This window comes from Micrasema longulum, unplaced genomic scaffold, assembly GCF_059751315.1.
Source record: "Micrasema longulum isolate JH-2025_06_02 unplaced genomic scaffold, ASM5975131v1 h1tg001381l, whole genome shotgun sequence".
NCBI lineage: Eukaryota > Metazoa > Arthropoda > Insecta > Trichoptera > Brachycentridae > Micrasema > Micrasema longulum.
The window spans coordinates 15856-35084 of record NW_028278567.1 but is presented as its reverse complement, the minus strand read 5'-3'; the positions used below and the strand labels follow the sequence as shown (position 1 = coordinate 35084).

General features: G+C 37.0%; 1 protein-coding gene and 1 long non-coding RNA gene across 2 annotated transcripts in view; one reads left to right on the top strand and one right to left on the bottom strand.

Annotated features, from left to right (window-relative positions):
• Nucleotides 1–19229, bottom strand: part of LOC148275586 (homeobox protein SIX2-like) — an 81638-nt gene that overhangs the window by 48457 nt on the left and 13952 nt on the right. Inside the window, exons 3-5 of the mRNA XM_088235482.1 lie at nt 13996–14206; nt 2403–2530; nt 2185–2289 (exon numbers count right to left, since the gene is read on the bottom strand). Coding sequence (XP_088091608.1) covers nt 2185–2289; nt 2403–2530; nt 13996–14206 — 444 coding nt within the window. The remainder of the gene's footprint in view (nt 1–2184; nt 2290–2402; nt 2531–13995; nt 14207–19229) is intronic.
• LOC148275587 (uncharacterized) overlaps nt 1–19229 on the top strand; it is a 46114-nt gene that overhangs the window by 16951 nt on the left and 9934 nt on the right. The window lies entirely within an intron of this gene.

Sequence of the window (19229 nt, the reverse complement as noted above, 5' to 3'; positions counted from 1 at the left end):
AAGGATTCTTCGGTAAAAAATGATAGCGGGCAAAATTTGAAGAGGTCGCCAGAATAAGAAGAACACCAGAATAAGAGGTACGCGAAGCTGTCAACGTCGAAACGAGGAGGGACCGGTTCGGTCACGACGTCACGAGTCATGACAGAAGGGTGGCAATGCACGCCTCGCGAGACTCATCCTCGTGGAAGACCTCAAAGAAAGATGGGAAGCCACCGTATAGAAGGAAAAACCCCGGAGAACAGACCGCGTAGGTCTGTAGCACGGAAGAAGAAGAAGATTAATGTATACGTTCTATGGCAGTGTTTGGCAAACCGCGGCTCTTCAGCCACTCGAGTGCGGCTCAGCGCAAATTACACTTTTTGTTTAGCCTACAAGTTCTATAAAAGAACTTCTAGGACTATCGCCTTTTGAATTATTGAGGATATTGCAAATACTGTGTAATCGAATGCACGGAGAAGCATCATATTAAACTTGATGAATTTATTTCAATTTCGACATATGGAGCTAATATTATGACCGAAGCGAGAGCGGTTTTTTTTATATTTTCGAAGAAATAATTAAGCACTAGATCCTTTTTTACCGTTGCATTGGCGAAAAATTTCAAATGTCGTGGATTTGGTGATCAAGATTGTCAAGACGATTGTCGTTAAATCTCCTTTACATCGCTTATTTAAAGAATGTTTACTCAATAACAGAGAGTAAATACGGAGATTTTCATTGCAAAATAAGATTCGTTGGCTTTGCAGACGAAACAGTTTAACGAAAAGAAATTTGGCTCTCAAAAGAAATTTTAATCGTCGTAACGCTGATCTTTGGCTCTTTTGACTAATGAGTTTGCCGACCACTGTTTTATGGTATCAACAATACGCAAGAAAATAAAACGAAATCGTCGCTGCCTCATAAAGAAATACTTAAACTCTCGCGTTAGGTGATTTTGTACCCAGGTACATAATACAACGGTAGAGTAAAACATAGAGTAATAGAAAAACTAATAAAGCGAAGATAGATATTTGGAATATATGGGTCAATTCTAAAATATTTGATAATGGCAATGGCAAAGTGTACATCTCTTCTAATCTCCGAACTATTGTTTTGAAAATTTGATGCAGGAAACATAGTTAAGTGTTTTGGAATGTAAATTGTATTACTTTCGTTGTCGGGGGCGTGTTGTATTGTGCGAATTCCGCGAATGTTTCCTCGATGCGTGTAGGGGTTTCGTGTAGTTGTTTATTTCGTTCGTATTTTTACGTTCTTCTTCCTTTCTGAACGGTATCCGGGAAGTATGGTCGCGGTCCCGATTCGGAACTGACATCGTATTCCTTCACCGCCATACGGGGAAACCAGAATAAGATTAATGTACTGACCGAGTGTATTTGGTGACTATGCCGCGGTGAAGGGTAATTTTTTTTTAAAGTTTCTATGTTTTGTTATTTTCGCGGTTTGATTATAAAGAAATATTATGTTTTCGGTAAATAAGTTTTAAAAATTGAAAGTCAATATGCGAAACTGAAGACAGATACTAGACTTTATGAACAGTGTCGGGAAAAGGGTGGACACTTCATCGTTATCAACTGTTGAAACAAATACCGACAAATGCCAAATACCAAAATGCTGCCTAATCTCGTATACGCGCTCCAAATAAACGACTCTATTTTCTTACAACATTAATAAGGTAGGTACTTTTACCACGCAATTAGCAAAATTGGTATCTTGGTATTACTTTTGAAGCGAATTTCACGTTTAAGTCCTATATCACTAGTCCTGTAGAAGAATCTAGTAATATGCTCGGATTTGTACTTTGAAACTCTAGATATTTCAATAATACTACCGCAATTCGCCATTGTACGATACACAATTCGTCAGCGTACTAGAATACTGTTTCATAATTTGGACCCTTCTGAATCAAACCACATCCTCGAAATAGAGAAAGTTCACGACCTATTAATATAATTTCTAGCAGAGGTGATGGATTACAACACAATTTTTTCTCGGGAAGAATTTCTTCGAGCTGATTTCTAGAAGTATATACTCGTATATAATCCAAATATACCGAAAGAGATCAGTTTGTATGTTCCCAATAATAGAGCGAGATCTCGTATATTGTTTTTACGCATCCGAAAGCGTGACAAATGCAAATAAATAAATACAACTGAATAGTACAAATAGTGAAAGAATCATATAAACCTGAACCGTCGTGAGCCCCGTCGACTCGGCCAGCTCTCTCTTCTCTCTCGGGGACGGGTAGGGGTTGTGCGTGTACCAGTCCCTCAGCACGGAGCGGGACTTCTCCTGCAAAACACGACAAGGCGGTTCATGGCGGTTCATGGCGGGGAATGCAACGACGCGACGCGACGCGACGCGACGCGCTCGAGCTCGCGAGGGGAACGGAATGGGGGCCTCACCTTGAAGCAGTAGGAGGTCTCCTCGCCGTCCCAGATGGTCCTGGGCAGGGGAAACTTGCGCCGCACGCGGTACTTGCCCACGGCGCCCAGCGGCCGGCCGCGCAGCTTCTCGGCCTCCACGTAGTGCGCTGTGGACGAGTGATACAGTGAGTCAGAGATACCGGCCAGTTGCATCGACAATCGACATTATCGACAATATTCCGAGTACTCGAGCCCGGGCGCTCGCATGTCTCGTCAGGCTGCTGCAGGGAGGGAAAACATTATCGAGAATGCAATGCGGGAATGCAATGTAAGCTTTTACGACATGAAATTATGAACTGTCATCGGCTGCTTAAAATGGTTTATTGATTTTGATATTATTTCGACAAAAGAAAATCATAAACGTTATTTTAATTATTTATTTATTTGACGGACGTGTGCAGTCCATTATAACGGTGGTAAATACAATTTCTTATGATAAATACAGGTACTAATAAAATAAAACACAACTAAATCAAATTAAAGCTAGGTCAAAAAATTACTACCCCAAGACAAGATTCGGTCTACGAGGGCGGATTGAAAATGAAGCTACCTAAGTAGGAAAAAACTTATTTTTTTGGCAAACACCATTTATTTCTCAACATAGTCTCCTTTTTTTATTATTATTTTTTGTTTTTTTACAATAAACATAATAATAAAACAGAGTATTAAAAAAACAAAGTATAATTACATAGCAATGAAATGGAAAAATAGTAAACAAAAAAATCCCACAAAGGCATGGCATGTTCGTGGGTATACAAGAAAATGTTAATGAATTTTTGCTCCTATAATAAATAATAGACAGTTATAATATTTTTAACACATATATATATACATATATATTTGTAACATAAGAAAGAAAAAATAAAGTATTCTGTAAAAAAAGATAATATGGTATTTTTTTATAGTAATTAAAAAGGAAATAAAAAATATTCAAAAAATATTCCTTATTATTAAAGGGCAACAAAATAAATCATAGAAAAAAAAGATTTCATATCTTTAGTTTGAATCCAGGATAGTGCGTGTTTTTTAAAAGAAGGAAAATCTTGAAAGTTTGGAATCAAAGAAATATTATCAGTAAAAAAATAATTAAAAATTTTCGGGCCTATAAAATATGCATGTCTCTGTGCGAGCCTCGTTATACAATGTGGTATTTCTAACACACGATTCATTCTTTGACTTGATCTATTTGAATTACTTGTAAATAAATTTTGGTTCTTAGGTCTTAGATCTAAAAGTTTAGCTTCTTGGAACAATTGGAAAGAGGGAAAAGTGCGATTTTTGTGAAGCATTATTTTTAATATAAATTTTTGAACAGTTTCCAATGGTTTAATATGATTGCTGTAAGTTCCCCCCCATCCACGACTTAGTAAGACGATATTCAAACATTTTCATACCATCTGAATAAGACGATTTCGGGAACCTCTCAAAATACGCGTTATTAGTTTCGGTAATCACTTCTTCGTTTGAGCTGAATATTTTTCCTGCGAGCCATTTTTTCAAGTTTGGAAACAGGAAAAAGTCATTAGGAGCTAAATCTGGACTATAAGGTGGATGATCAACCAATTCGAAGTGTATTTCACGTAATTTTAGCATCGTATCTGATGCTGTGTGAACCGGTGCGTTGTCTTGAAAAAACATAACTTTTTTCTTCTTTAAATGTGGTCGTTTCTCCTTGATTGCATCATTCAATTGATTCAATAATGCACGATAATACTTTCCTGTGATTGTGGATCATTTTTCAAGATAATCGATGAGCAATATTTCGAGTGCATCCCAAGCATCGGCAATCCAATATTTTACCATGTAATCTGACGGAGTGGACCCACCGTAATATTTATCGACCTTTTCTTTTGTCTCTTTCGCCGTTTCCCCTTTCAAATAATTGTGTTTAATCACTGCACGAAATTCACTTTTTCAAGAAACACAAAAGTTGTTTACTTCAAACGACTACAACAAATAAACTAATCGATGAATTTGGGTGACATTTTAACAGCTGCCGTTTGACAGATCGCAATTTGGAAAAAATATTAATTTTTTTTGTTTGTGCTGCCATCTAGCGCTAGGTAGCTTCATTATCAATCCGCCCTCGTATCTTAGAGATTTTTTGAATCTATAAAGACTTACACCAAAAAGTCGAGATCTTGTCTCGAGTTTACAATATGACACAATCGGGACATTAATGCATGCAAGCTATAGTTTGCGCTGTGTCGATCAAGGAACAGCGCATTATTATTTCGCAACCGGCGGATCGGAACATCGAATGCCACTTGTTCCAGTAACGATGGAACATCAATTAAGCCATTCAGTAAATTAAACATAAATATGGAGTCAATGTTATTTCTACGTTTTTGTAGACTCGAGATTTTTAACATTGACTCCATTTTTCCGTAAGTGTAGTCTCCCCTCTCGAGGCCAATCGTGTTAAGTTATTTTTTAAATTGATTTAATAATGTAGTTATACAAATTGAAAACAACTTCGATTTACATAGTTGAGAACTACGCAAAACTTCGAAACATACTCGTATTACACATATTCAACTTAGACTAAACTCAAACTCAAACTTTTCAACAAAGAATACAAAAAAAAACATAATTACTTGAAAAGGTGTACGGAAGAAGTACGAGTATTACTAAACGGGTGGTTAACTAATCTCTTCATTTTTTCAGTAACATAATACATAATATTTTCTTCATCAATTGTACATCCGCATTAGGTGTGCTGCGGGTGAATACGTATTTTCTTTTTTCGTTTTATTATTTTAGTTTCTACTCGCGGGCAAAAAAATACAAAAATAAATCGAATGGGTGTTAATCACCCTCGCGGTGTACTGATTAGCGCGTTTACTTAGCATTAAATAATACGATAAAAGTCAATTTTATCGTGCCGGGTGGATTTTTTTTGTGGTATGAAAACGGCTCATAGAGTACGTGTACAATGTACCTACACATTCACGGCGACGGCGACGGCGACGTTTGCTTATCTTATTGTAAACAAATAATTTTAGCAACTGGAATACAAAATACAGCGCACGTACATATGTACATACATACCCAGAACATTATGGTATTATGAGATACGAGCATTCCGAGTTTTCTAGACTAAACACGAATCCTCTGTCGGGCGGTCGGCGGCGGCGGTCGGGCCCCGGGCCGAGAGCCGAGGGCCGAGGGCTCCGCGAAGGATTTATTCTTTTTATGAAGGTTCGGCGTTAACTGCAAATATTATTACTACGCGTTGTACCTACATATATGTGGAAGAGAACAAGAGAAGGACGGAGAAGTAAGTCTAAACTCGAACAGAACTGACGGAACTAATGCTGGTCTTCAGGCGCCTTGTGTATGTACGAGTATATAATAGCCCAGTCTTGATTTCTTCGACAACAATTTGTTTTATTATTATATTAATTTTAAGCGAGCAGCTCAAAACTGATATGCTTAAATCTATTAATGAAATTTAGCTGCTGGCGCACTTCAACTTTTCCGAAACAAATCCAGTCCATTTTTGAACCCACTAAGACTACACATTAAGATCAGCTCTTGTGGCAGCTTATTCCAACCATCGACAACCCTATTGCTCGGGAAATGCTTCCGTGGATTTAGATTTAAACTCGTTTTCCCCAGCCTGAGAATTTGGGCAGCTATAGTGACTGTCGAGTATCTCGCGTGTCTCTATCGGGTCACCCCTTTCTCGCCGTTCTTGCAGCGTTGTGAGACAGAGAGTTTCCAGTCTCTCCACTCGGAATGGAAGTATCAATTTGTCTTCTTTCATGCGATCACTGAATTAAATTCTCTCCCTCATCTATTCCCGCCTATTATAGTCCAATTTCGCTCCCTCTCTTTCTTTATGTTATATCAGTAATCTTGTAATTTTACTGTAATAAACTACATATTATGTATATTGACATTCTAGAGAAGGTAATATAGAAGTCTAGGCATCTACAGGGCTTATGACCTGTCGTTGGCTGGTTTAAGTGGTCACTTAACGGACTGTGTGACATTCACCAGCATCTGTATTCCTTCAATTCTTTTCATCTGTTGATTGTTTCTTGTTTGATATATTTTTTCTTCCATCATATGGATAACCTATTTATATCGCCCTTAAAAATGCCCACTGGGCATATACACGAATAAATAAACATCACAAATCACTAATCACTATGCCGTTGCTTTCCGGCACATCCATACGAGTACCGAGTACATCGTCTGATGCGCACGCGTCGATTATTCCGATTTTTCGAGTATTTGTTGAACAACATCTTCGATTATTTGTTAAATTTGGTCATGCCACGTCTTTCTCGGTATTCCTAATTTTCTGCATCCATCAACAATCGCACCGTGGTACCTTTTAGCCGTTCTTTCGTTAAAATTAGGAAAGTTTTCAGTGTGTCCGAATCATTGAAAAAAATCATAAATTTAATCTACTAATTTAACATAGGTACACAGATATTTATGCGTTACAGTAAATAGGAGATGCAAATTTTCAATAAAGAAATTCATTTGACGTGTGAACATGATCCGACACTTTTCTCGAAACTGTACAGAGGAAACGTAAGGATTTATATATATATATATTTTTATTTCTTAAAAGAAAACAACAGCCGTTATAACAAAAAAATACAATATTTACAAATAAAACAAAATTAAAGGCCAATCATAGTCTTCCAAATATAACTAAATACAATGCCTAAAAATAAGAAACAAAAGCGTATCCGTGAAACTTCACTCCGTATCATTCCACCCGCAAAATAAATTAATATATAGCAGGATAATTTATATAGCGCCATTTTTGTGAAAAATCACCTCAAGGGCGCTGTACAATAAATAAAATCCCAGCCCGTCTTGCAGCTACAGAGCGCATAGACGGTAAGAAACCTAGCCCTCATTTACACATTTTTAAAATTGACAAAGAAATTTCGCGCATTAATGAAATTTAAAAAAAAAAATAATCATAATAAAAACGAGTAAGATGACAACACGTCTTGCAGCTACCGTCGCAATTTATCAAAAAATTATAAATGGTGTTAAAAAATAAAGGATTGTAAATTATCGAAAATGGAAGTTAAACTTGCCGGAGATCGAACCCTGTAATGAGAGGAAGAAATAACTGCAATATTTTGCTATGAATCTCTCTCTCGCCGGTCACGCGTTCCCCACCGCACCCCGCGCCCAGCGCCGCCCCTCCGACGGTGTCGGGTTTCCCATTATGACATTATTATTTTAGGATAAAACAAAACAGCGGATGGGCTCCTCTCCCGCCCCGTGACGTCACGCGTCACCCATCCCGGCATCGGCGTGGACACGGTGCGACTTTTTATTTTATTTTCCAATAACATGAGCTTAAATCCTCCGGACTGTCACCTAATTTTTAAACAGAAAAGTACAAAATAATAAATATACCATCCCAAACATGAGACAACTTCTTGCGCCGCGGTGCGGAATTACATGTTATCTAAACCACGATATTTATTTATTTATACATCAACGGTTTAAATAACCTTTTACAAAAAAATGTTTTACGGAAATAATCACAGCAGTGCACAATAATTACGTAGTACATAGTATGAAATATAAAATAAAGCCAAATCAGTTTTCCACATAAATACAATTATAAAAATCCAGTTCAGTTAGATACGATCGTATCATTCATAGAAGTGCATGTGTTTTTTTTTTGTGTGAGGATGCGTGTGTAAAAAAGTGGAGTGTGGTTTTGGTAGGTATGTGAATATGTGTGTGATTGTATATGGGTGTGAGGGTAGGTTTAGGGGCAGGGTAAGTGTGTATTTGATATGAGTGAATAGAAACAATTTAAATTTATAATGTAAAATTTTATTTTTTTTTATAACGAAACGTAATTTTTTTCAAATAATAGTTTTATAATTTTGGTTTTAAAGGTGAGTTTACTGCAGTTAAATGTGTCTATTTATTGAAAAATAAATTATAATTACGCGTCAAGCGAATCAGAGGAGAGTTCTGTGCATAGTTGGTGCGAACTGTGGGTACATGGAAAAGAGATAGATTCGTGTGACGGGTGCGGTAGCCAGGTACGTTAAGGGCCAACTCAGAAACCAGAACAGGACTATCAAGACGTCCATTAAGAATGTCATGTAAAATCCCCATATCTAATAACAAACGACGATCCTCAAGACTAAGTATATTATGTTTATGACAAGAAGTTTTATAGTTAAGGTCCGTAAATCTGGATCTCCAATTGAGATGTCTCAAAAATGTTTTCTGAATATTTTCAAGCCTTATCTTGTGTATGGAATACTGGGGAGACCACACAGAGGAGGCATATTCAAGGAGACTACGAACGTAAGCGAAATAAATTAATTTGATACTACCAATATCATTAAAAACTTGGCAAGTGCGGATAACAAAACCTAAGTTTCTGTGTGCCCGGTTCACTATATTTTCAATGTGGTTTTCATACGTAAGTTTTTTTTATCTAGAATCACACCAAGATCACGAACACTTTCAACTCGTTGTATAGCTTGATTACTTAAAAAAATATTGATATGAAATAGGTTTGGAGCTACGTGAAAAAGAAATGAGTAAACATTTTGAGACATTTACATTTATGAAATTTTTTTCATAGTAATCTGTTAATCGGTGAAGATCGTCTTGGAGATTATGGCAGTCACTAGTATCTTTAATATTCAGATATATTTTTTTATCGTCAGCATACATCAAGAAATTTGAATTATGGATGACTGCATATTTATCATAAAGGTAAGCATTATAGAGCAAAGGACCTAAGTGTGAACCTTGAGGAACTCCCGATGTAATATCTATAAAATTGGATCGAAAACCTCCGAGTACGACAGCTTGGCTCCTGTTGCTTACGTAGGATGATATCCATCGATATACGTCACCTCGTATTCCAAGGTTAAAAATTTTTCTCAGAAGGATAATATGATCCACACGATCGAATGCCTTTTCAAAATCAGTGTAGACCACATCCACCTGTTCACATTTATCCATACAACGAAGTACAAAGTTCGTAAACTCAATTAAGTTAGACGCGGTTGATTTGCCTTTGAGAAAACCGTGCTGATGTGGAGGAATTCCTTTAACAATAATGGGATAAATGCTTTTATAAACATTTTTTTCGAATACCTTACTAAACGTATTAAGAATGGAAATACCCCTGTAGTTAATAATTTTAATTTTAGAACCTTTTTTATGAATAGGTAGAAATTATGTTTTGTGAATAACTCGATCAATCTTCTTCCTGCCTCCTGAAATTCAACGGGACCCTTATGACTGTAAATTGGTAAATCAAAAGAGTTCCATCCAATATTGTATAAGTTAAAATCTCCCGCGACTAAATAATAGTCTTCACTCGATTCTAGAATATTTTCAAATAATGAAATTAGACGTTGAATATGTTGAGACAGAGGTACGTGGTTTTCATTTTTATTTTTTAGTTTATTATTGATATATGATGTTATATAATGACGTGGCACGATCAGATAAACCAAAATCTTAAGTCTGGTCGTGTCAAAAGCGGACGGAACCGAAGGACATGTATGACAAGATGTATGAATGTGGAAGAAGCTAGGAATATATGCCAGGATAGACGTGTGTGCCGGTCCATTCTCTCTGCCTACCCTTACGGAAAAATGGCGTGATGGTAGTAGTAGCAATAGAATAATTAAAACTAAACAATTTAGTGAACATATTCGTAAAATATAAAAAAAGAAAAAAGTATAAAAGAAACATAACAATTTCAATGTGTTCAAATAAATAAAGGTGTATATGGAACTTTGGAACAACTATACGCAAGGAGCGTGGAATAAATTAAGGATCACGTATAACAACTCATACCGACAATTATTCGGATTGCCTAGGTACTGCAGTGCCTCTGAAATGTTTACAGCTGGACGAATAAACACCTTCGCTGCCCTGCTTCGCCAAAGAGCCTGGAGCCTATGGGAACGCCTAAAAAAGTCTAATAACGAAATCCTCCAAGCCACTGCAGAGTGGATCCAATCACCGTTGTTCAAGCGATGTTGCGATATGTTAAGACCACCATAAGTGCTGCAATATAAAATTTTATTTTATGTTTATATTTATGTTTATTGTTATATTTATGTTTATTATTATATTTTTGTTTATATTTATATTTATGTTCATGTTTATATGTTTATATGGTAGAATTGGCTCTGCACTTTATAGCCATTTTACTGGAATAAAAATTTAAATAAATAATTAGTTGAATACAAAATGCATAAATATTACAGATAAAAGAATGTTTTGAGTTGTTAACCAAAAGACTATACAGACATTCACATAAAACATTGTAATCTATTTTATGTTTACTTTGTTTAATTAGTTAATAGTACTTGTGTATTTACTCATATTAACAATTATTTAAATAACCATATTTAGGGTTTACCAACAATAACGATAGGATTTAAAATTGAATTAAAACACAGTAAATTCTATCAAAAAGGTTGCGGAATGGTTTCATTAGATGGTGCGTGGATGCCATTTATGATTTAAACAAAATATCGTTTAATGACCACTACAGCTTCCGATTGATCCGGTGACGCCAATTTTCGATGACTCGTTGCAGTATGTCGGATGGTACTATGGGATTATGGGATGGGTGCGCGTGAGCTGATTTGAGATTAATGAGAAAGATGGATTGCAATTGAAGTAGTAACACGTTACGTCGTAACGCTCGTTATATGGCAAGGTGCGCCGCGCCGCGCCCTCTTGTTGAAAATGAATATCGTCCTTATCAATTCCTTCAATTTGAGGAAAGAAAAAAACATTCAGCGTGGCGCGATAGCGCTCACCGTCCGCAGTAACGATACGTCTTTGCTCATGTTATAAATATAATATATATCGCCCGATGGATGCCACCACACCATAATCCACACGAGACGGTGAGTTTTTCTGAATGGAATGGAGCCTCATCGATCACTCGAGGGTTTGCCTCACGCCAATAGCGGCAAATTTCCTTGTTGACGTAGCCGTTTAAACAAAAAATGAGCCTCTTCTGAGGAGACGATTTTTCGATGAAAGTCGGCATTTCCTTTACGAAATGCTCTTTGAGGAGCAACAAAACTTCTAGAAATTTGATGGAGTATTTGAACAATTTCCAACTGCGGCAGCGTGAAACAATTCATAATGAAATGGCAAATCTAACAACTAACTCTGGTGACAACAGCGGTGATGAGCTTTAAGAATCCTATCGTCCTTGTCGGGAAACCCTGTATTAATTTATACATTTACACTAAAACATCATTTTTTTAAACCACGAAGTTTTCTTTCATTCTTCATACTTTCAGGCATCTCAAATTAAAAAAAAATACACCATCACATAAAATACGAAAAAAATAAATCCTACAAAGGCATAACCTGGGCGTGGAGGTATTGGCATCAATTCGAAAACAAATAAAAGGCTACTGAAAGAAAACGAAAAATATTAAAAAAATAAAAAAGTTTCTGTATCAAAACATAAATATTTGCGATATCTTAGACGAATGTGTGGGAAATCTATGCATGACAGAGTTACGAATGATGAAAAATGAAAGGCAAGTGTAAATCCAAGTCAGGTATAATTGATAAGATTAAAAAAGGGTCTCTGAGATGGTTTGGTCATAAAGAACGAATGGATGACGAAAAAATAATAAACCAGGTATGTATGGAGAGAATGAACGGTAACGTGGGACGAGGACGACCGCGAGTCACTATTTATTTTTTACTTAATGTACATTGAGCGGAGTAGTCGAGTTAGACTAGACTAGTGTTCAGGATAAAATGTACACAAAAAACAATCAAATAATAAAGGACTGACTTGACACATGATATACTCGTATTATAATTATTCTAAAAATGATCGATTGCGCCTGTCGTGTACGAGCCCGTTTCACACGTATCGCGCCAATGCACTCGGTCCGGTAAAATAAGGGTGACATTATACTAATTCTAATTTTTAATTACTAGACGCATGCGCCGAATGTTAATTAAAGGTTTTCCCGCCTATTCAGTATTATTTGATTTTGATAACGAGGCAAACATTGCGGTAATAAGTGATAATCCTAATCCTTACAGAGAATTCTAAATAACTCTACCCACACAACTGTATATTAGGAATATTTTTAAATATCGAAAAATAATTTATAAATATTAACGGTAATTATTGATTTAAAAAAAGGGGGAAAGAGTGATTCGACTAAACTAATTACCCAAATTTATTTGATTAAAGTATGGTCTGCTACCATTAGCAACCCATAATAAACAACCTATCATTAAGATAAATAGTATCTGTCGCGTTACTATAAATTGTTTCAACAAATTATATAAATAATACAAATTACGTATTATAAATTTCGTTAGATAAATAGATAAACACATTAATATTTTTGTACGCTTACTTCATTTTATGTAAAATTTTTGTAAATGGCCTTCGTGCCGTTTATTTAAAATAAAAGAAAATGTAAGTAAAGAATATTCAAAAAATGAAATATAATATCGAGAGAAAAGAACCACTCTGTATTCAATATGTGTGATCGCCTCAACTTAGGCTGCGTTACCTATACCGCGGGGACGCGTACCCCACGGTATACATATCTATGCGCTGAAGTCACATATCTACCTTCAGTGTGACGGCAAAGTGAAGATAACTTTTGCCGAGCGATCACGAAGAAACACTACCGATCACGTATTTTCAAATTTCGAGATAAGTACATCGATACGTTCAGAGGCTCGAGGATCCCACGGTACACTACGTTATATCCACGGATTAAAAGTGTCAACAATGATGTTTCACCGAGCACTCCTTGTTTTCATTGCGATTTACATCAGTTTTAGTTTGTTTTAAGATGGCTACTTTTTATCTAAGAAGCCTATTTAAAATACGAACGATAATACTTAAATTTAAATGAAATATTGAACGCTGAGTAAAGAATCAGCGCCACCTATTCGTTGAATCTGAAAACTCGAGGTAGTAAAGGCGCATGTGTCCGATCATATTACGGCGGCCTCCGTGGTGTAGTGGTCAAGACGCTTGACTCACACACGGAAGGTTCCGGGTAAGATTCCCGGTGAGAACACAAAAATTAAAATGTGATTTTTCTCAAGCCTGGGTACTCTGTGATGTAATTCACCACTGTAATTAGGCCTCCTGGCCTGTTGTGGTGCAAAAAAAAAAAAAAAAACGGTATATTTTCTAATTTATGTTAATTTTGTTGATATTATTATTTGAATTTTTTAAGCATCATTTAAAACAATTATGAAAAAAAAAACACATTTAAACAATTAAGTTTAGCCTACACAGGAGTTTCCTAGCTAGTCGGGACCTGAAACAAAGAACCTCTGTACATCTTAAAACTGTGATATAAATAAATAGATAGTATAAAAGTTAAGTACACCGTCTCGATATGTCGTACAGATGAAGATAGTGTTTGTAATCGCGGTCCTAGTAGATTGTTCCATCGGCTTCGTGTCCATTTCGGTCTGCCTTATTTCGTATTACGAGACGCAACTTGAGAGTAGAATGCGCGCGATCTGAGGACGCGACAATCGTCTCTTACAAACAAACAAAAGTTGTCGTAGGTACCTTTGAGCCAGAGTTCCTGCAGTTTGGAGTGGTTGTGCGGACTGAAGGAGTGCGTCTCCAGGAGGCGGTACAGCTCCTTGTAGTTCCCCCTGTGGAAGGCCACCGTGGCCTTGGCCTTGAGGACGGACTCGTTGCTGTGCAGCTTCTCGCAGGCCGGCAGCGACCACAAGAAGCGGCCGAGGCGCTCCACGTTCCCGGCCTGCTGCAGGACCTGAGGAGATGCGAGGAGGGTTAAAGGGTGGCCTTTGAAATACCGCGGGGGAGCGAATAGCGCAAATGCCATTCGGGCTCTGAAAATAACGAGTTGAAAAATCTAGAAAGATATAAGTAATATAAAAAAAACCATCACGCTATTTTCCCGGAAAGGTAAGCGAAGAGAATAGAACGCCACACCATCCTGAATGTTAATTTTAGTGCCTTTATATTACATTTACACAGTCCTCCCTTCCTTTACATTCGTACATGTTCTCATCACGCAGCGTCCCTTTTCATAATTTTGAAGATAATATTTGTACCAGGTACCAGCCTCTCGAGTAAAGTTACGAAATCGAGCGAAGCAGTTCCAGCTCGGAGAATACTGGTTTGTTGAGACAATGCCCGGTTAGATTTTTCTTCATACAAACGTATTCACGTATTTCTCCCTGGATTATGGCATTAGAGCGATGATTTTTTTACGCACTATAGATAACCACCATTGTCGTGTCCCTATATTTTGTTTTTTTTTGTCGACTGACCGTATTTTTTACAGGAGCTAGGACCATAAAAAAACCCTCAAAATTGCCTAGTTTTATCTGCCGTCTTCGGACGTAGGGTATTCAAAAATACACTATTTTTGAAAAAAGCAAAACTCGTCGGCGCGATATGTCTTTTTATACTCTTTTTTTTAAACAAATTTAAAATCGATTTAGTTTTGGGGTGCGGTAAACGGGAATACGAGACCTCGATTTTAGCTAGGCACAATCAATCTGACGAGCAGTTGTCGTTTTAGACCAGTATTTGGGGAGACATCCGCGAGAGAGTGTCAGAAAACCATATTCAAATACTTCTAGGTTATTACAGACTACATGTACAGATAAATACATGATACTAGTTGAGCAATAAAAAAACCTAAATTGCATTATTATTATTGGGTAAAAAAACTCACGAAAAATACGCTATCGACTCTGTTCATTTTTCCTAGTACGGTAGAGCGAATGGACGGCGAAAGAATTTGCGGTGCGTATGTTGATGGATGCAGCGAGGAAGACCGAAAATACATGACATGACTTGTATTTTCGGTGAAGCAGATGTATGAACGTAGAGGAAGCGATGTCGGTATGAAAATATATAACAGGCGTGACGGTTTTTTAGTAAAACAATAGAGAAAATGACATACGAGTATAGCTGTACTGATGTACGATAAAACTGACATACACATTTAAAAAATATATATATATATATATTTTTCAAAAGCATACAAAAATTAAAATATGAATTATCAAGTTCTACTGAACTGCATAAAATGCATGGTTAACATAAATATATAAATAAAATAAAAACAATGATGTTGATGTTTTATTATGATATTTCTTGATAAAATTCCATAGATAATGATTTTGATCAAGAATTTTTATTGATAACTTTATTTATAATATTATCAAAATCATTAAAAACAAAGAAATGTTTTTAACTAAATAAAAATAATCAAATGGTGAGGAAATAAAAATAATAACCGGCGAGGTATGTACTGCGTCTCGAAGATATCGCGAAAGCGGTGAAACCGGTCACCGGTTATGTCAGGATGCGAGTATCCCTCTTCTCGCATTTTTATTCTAATTTGATACATTATTCGACCGATTCTCACTTCTCCTCCGTGGCCGCGTTTCGTCGTTCCCGAGCGTCCCGACGTCTGCGTCGTGTTTGTGTTTGTCTCTGTCGCCGCGCGCGCGCATTATATCTCCAAATCTACCGCCGCGCACGTCCATCCACATAATATCGCTTATACTTATGCTTATGTTGGAGTGGCGCGAAGTGACGGTTCTGATGTCCGACCTTTGAGCAGACTGTCCCACATTTGCGCCGTTTCTTGATTACAAAATTCTTTGTCACGAATTGACACCACGTTTACTATATAAGACGTATTTTATTCTAGCTAATAATCGATTTTCATAATTCTTGCCGTTGTCTATCGCGGAAATCGATCCAATATAAAGACTTCGGGTCTATATAAACATACCCCTTTCCAAACAATAGATGTCGCTAGTTTTTCCATTTGTTTATTTTCCATAGTAAATCAAAACGCATTGTAATCTAATACTTAAACCGAGTATAATGTACAGAATATAAAAATGCCATGTACACGTGAATATGGAAGTAAATTAGGTTCCGAATGTCACACTATGCGCAAAATGATCTGAACAGCTTCATAATTAATTTATTACAACAGATATTGAGATCATTCGAGAGAAAAGAATATGGACATCTAGACATTTATTTTCTTTTATTAACATAAACGGGAAATCTGCATTTTCACAATATGTAAATATAGCCCTATAAACATATTTGGCTTTATAGGGCAATATTTACATATTGTGTAACATTTACCAGTCTGCCTGTGTTTAAACATCCATATTTTTTCAGTTTTTTGGAAGTTAAAGAGCTGAAATCTTCATCGATGATATTGAGATTCACCCGACAGTTATTTCACCCGCTAGTGATACAAATGTTTTTCAACTTTCACGCTTCTCGGACTGGTCGATTTAATCAACAATATTTTCAGTTTGTCCAAATGTTTGTAGACAAATATTGGATCTCACCCTCTAAGGATCTAGAGGGTTATGAAGATGAACATATTTTAACAAAGATGGAGAACATTTCAGAGAAGGAAATATGGAAAGAAAGAAAAAACGTCGAGGCAGAGTGAGGTTCGAACCTCGCACCTTCGATCCGCGATTGCGCCACGCTACAGCTACGCTCGAGATATTGCGGAAATGAGGTGTGGAATATGACAGGGTCAGAAGAAAAGATGATTTCTCGGACGCGGGCGGGGCCCGAGACGGCCGAGACGGCCGAGACGGCCGAGACGGCCGAGACACGAGACGCGAGACACGACGCGGTGCTTCGAGGATCCCCGGTGTGGTGCCGTTGCTGTTGTGGTGGTGGTGTTGCGGTCGCCGCGCCGTACGTATCCGCATAACACACACACCGAAGGAGAGTATCGGGTTACACGCGCACACGCACACACTGAAGGCGAGTATCGGGTTACGCGCAAGCACACACGCACACACGCACGCGGTGACGGTTAGTCCCCAGAACCGATATACGGAATACGCATTACCTACCTCCCTTACGCATCAACCACTCGCACTAAAATACTATGTCCCTACATAATGATAAATCCGAGATTTGAATGCTGTTTGCGAACATTACCGATATGAACTCGCGGATCAGAACGCGGTCCCAATTCGATTCCCATTTTCTAATGGTGAGTTATTTACTACTCGTTGAGGCAGAAAAATATTTACTTAAAGGTATTGTAATTATTTTATTAGTTTTATTTTATTTATTAAAATAAGACAATAGCCAAAATTATAGGGCAATTATAGTTTTCTATATATTATAAGTAAACAATATTGATGAAAAAGAACATATTAATTTTAAAATATTTTTTTTTTGTTGATTCTGTCTTTAAAAAATCCTTTCGTCAACAGTTGCACACGGAGTAACCCCAGATCAGCCTTCCTTCCTTTCTTCTTTCAAACAAGAGAAAATAAACAGTCATAAGTAATAATATGTACATAGTGCATTGTGTAACTTAGTAGACATTATAATAATAAATATGTACATCTCCCTTCCCCTCTTTATCCTCTCTTCAAGCATTCTTGTCCTAATCCCGCCCAATTTACAGTAACTTAATGTTCTTAAAATAAATATTTAAAAATTCTTTGATTATTGGGTACGCGAAAATAACATTTTTAGATGTATAAATTATATGTATTTATTTGATATGTAATATATTTTCTTTACTAACTTTGTATACTATGTGGAAATCTGTTATTAGTTCTGAGTTTATACACTATATCTGTTTGTTTACTATAAATATGAATGTAGAACTGTTGATTTCTTAAATAAAATAAAAATAATAATAATAATGTGACCTCATTGGGGTTACCCGATCCTTAGACACTTGACGACATACATAAATAAAATATAAACATACGGGTCGTTCTCTCTCGCTTATGTGTGCGTTTCAGAAAGTTTTCCTACCCTACGGCTCACCGACAGACGCTAACGAATTAACCTAGGCTTATTAATTATTCGAACGCAAACATGAATACTTGTTAATAAAAATATTTAAAAAATGTATTCCCTATACCTACATATGTACAGTTCAATAATACATATCGACGCGACGATGGAAACGAAATAGTTCTTCAGTCGATAAAAGTTTTTTTTTCAACCAATAAAAAAATTCTGTTCGGACACTCTCAACCGAATGTACATAATCTACCCACCCGTCCTTCCCGTTTCCTAGCGCACTTCGTGTAACAGCGCGAGTGCCGGTAGCGGCACTAGAACGGCAGTACTAATCAAAGCTAGGGTTTCCTAGGACAGCGGTGCCTGTATTTTAACGGCCGTAGTGAACGGTGATGCGGTAGATAGCCGTCGTAACGGTGACTAGAGTGTGGTTTCCTAGGAAAACGGTGTTATCAACACCATTTAACACCGTTTCCCTAGGAAACCACTCTCAAGTCGACGTTACGACGGCTGTCCACCGCATCACCGTTCACTACGGCCGTTAAGATGCGGGCACCGCTGTCCTAGGAAACCCTAGCTTAACACCGAACGAGTGAAGCGCCCAACGAATCATTCATCGGGCGGGCCGGCTTCAGCGGGTGAGCCGGGTGAGCCGGGTTCAGTGCCGGAGCAGTGGAGTTGCGCGACCCTCCTTCCCCGGCAATACCGTGATTGGAACTTTTTAAATCAAAATTTAAATGTAGACGATATAATTGCACAATTTTATCATATCCTTGATACTGCCATTGAGTCATCTGTGCCTAAAACTAAATTCATAGCAAGTCATTTTCCTAAATGGTTTAGTAAAAAACTTATTGAAGTTATACTACATAAAAAGATTGCTCATAGTAATTTTAAAAGGTCTCGAGACATTAAAGATTATGAAGAATTTTCGAAATTGAGAATTTTGTCTAAGCAGCTTTCTAAAACCTGTTATCAAGACTGTATAAGTAAATTTG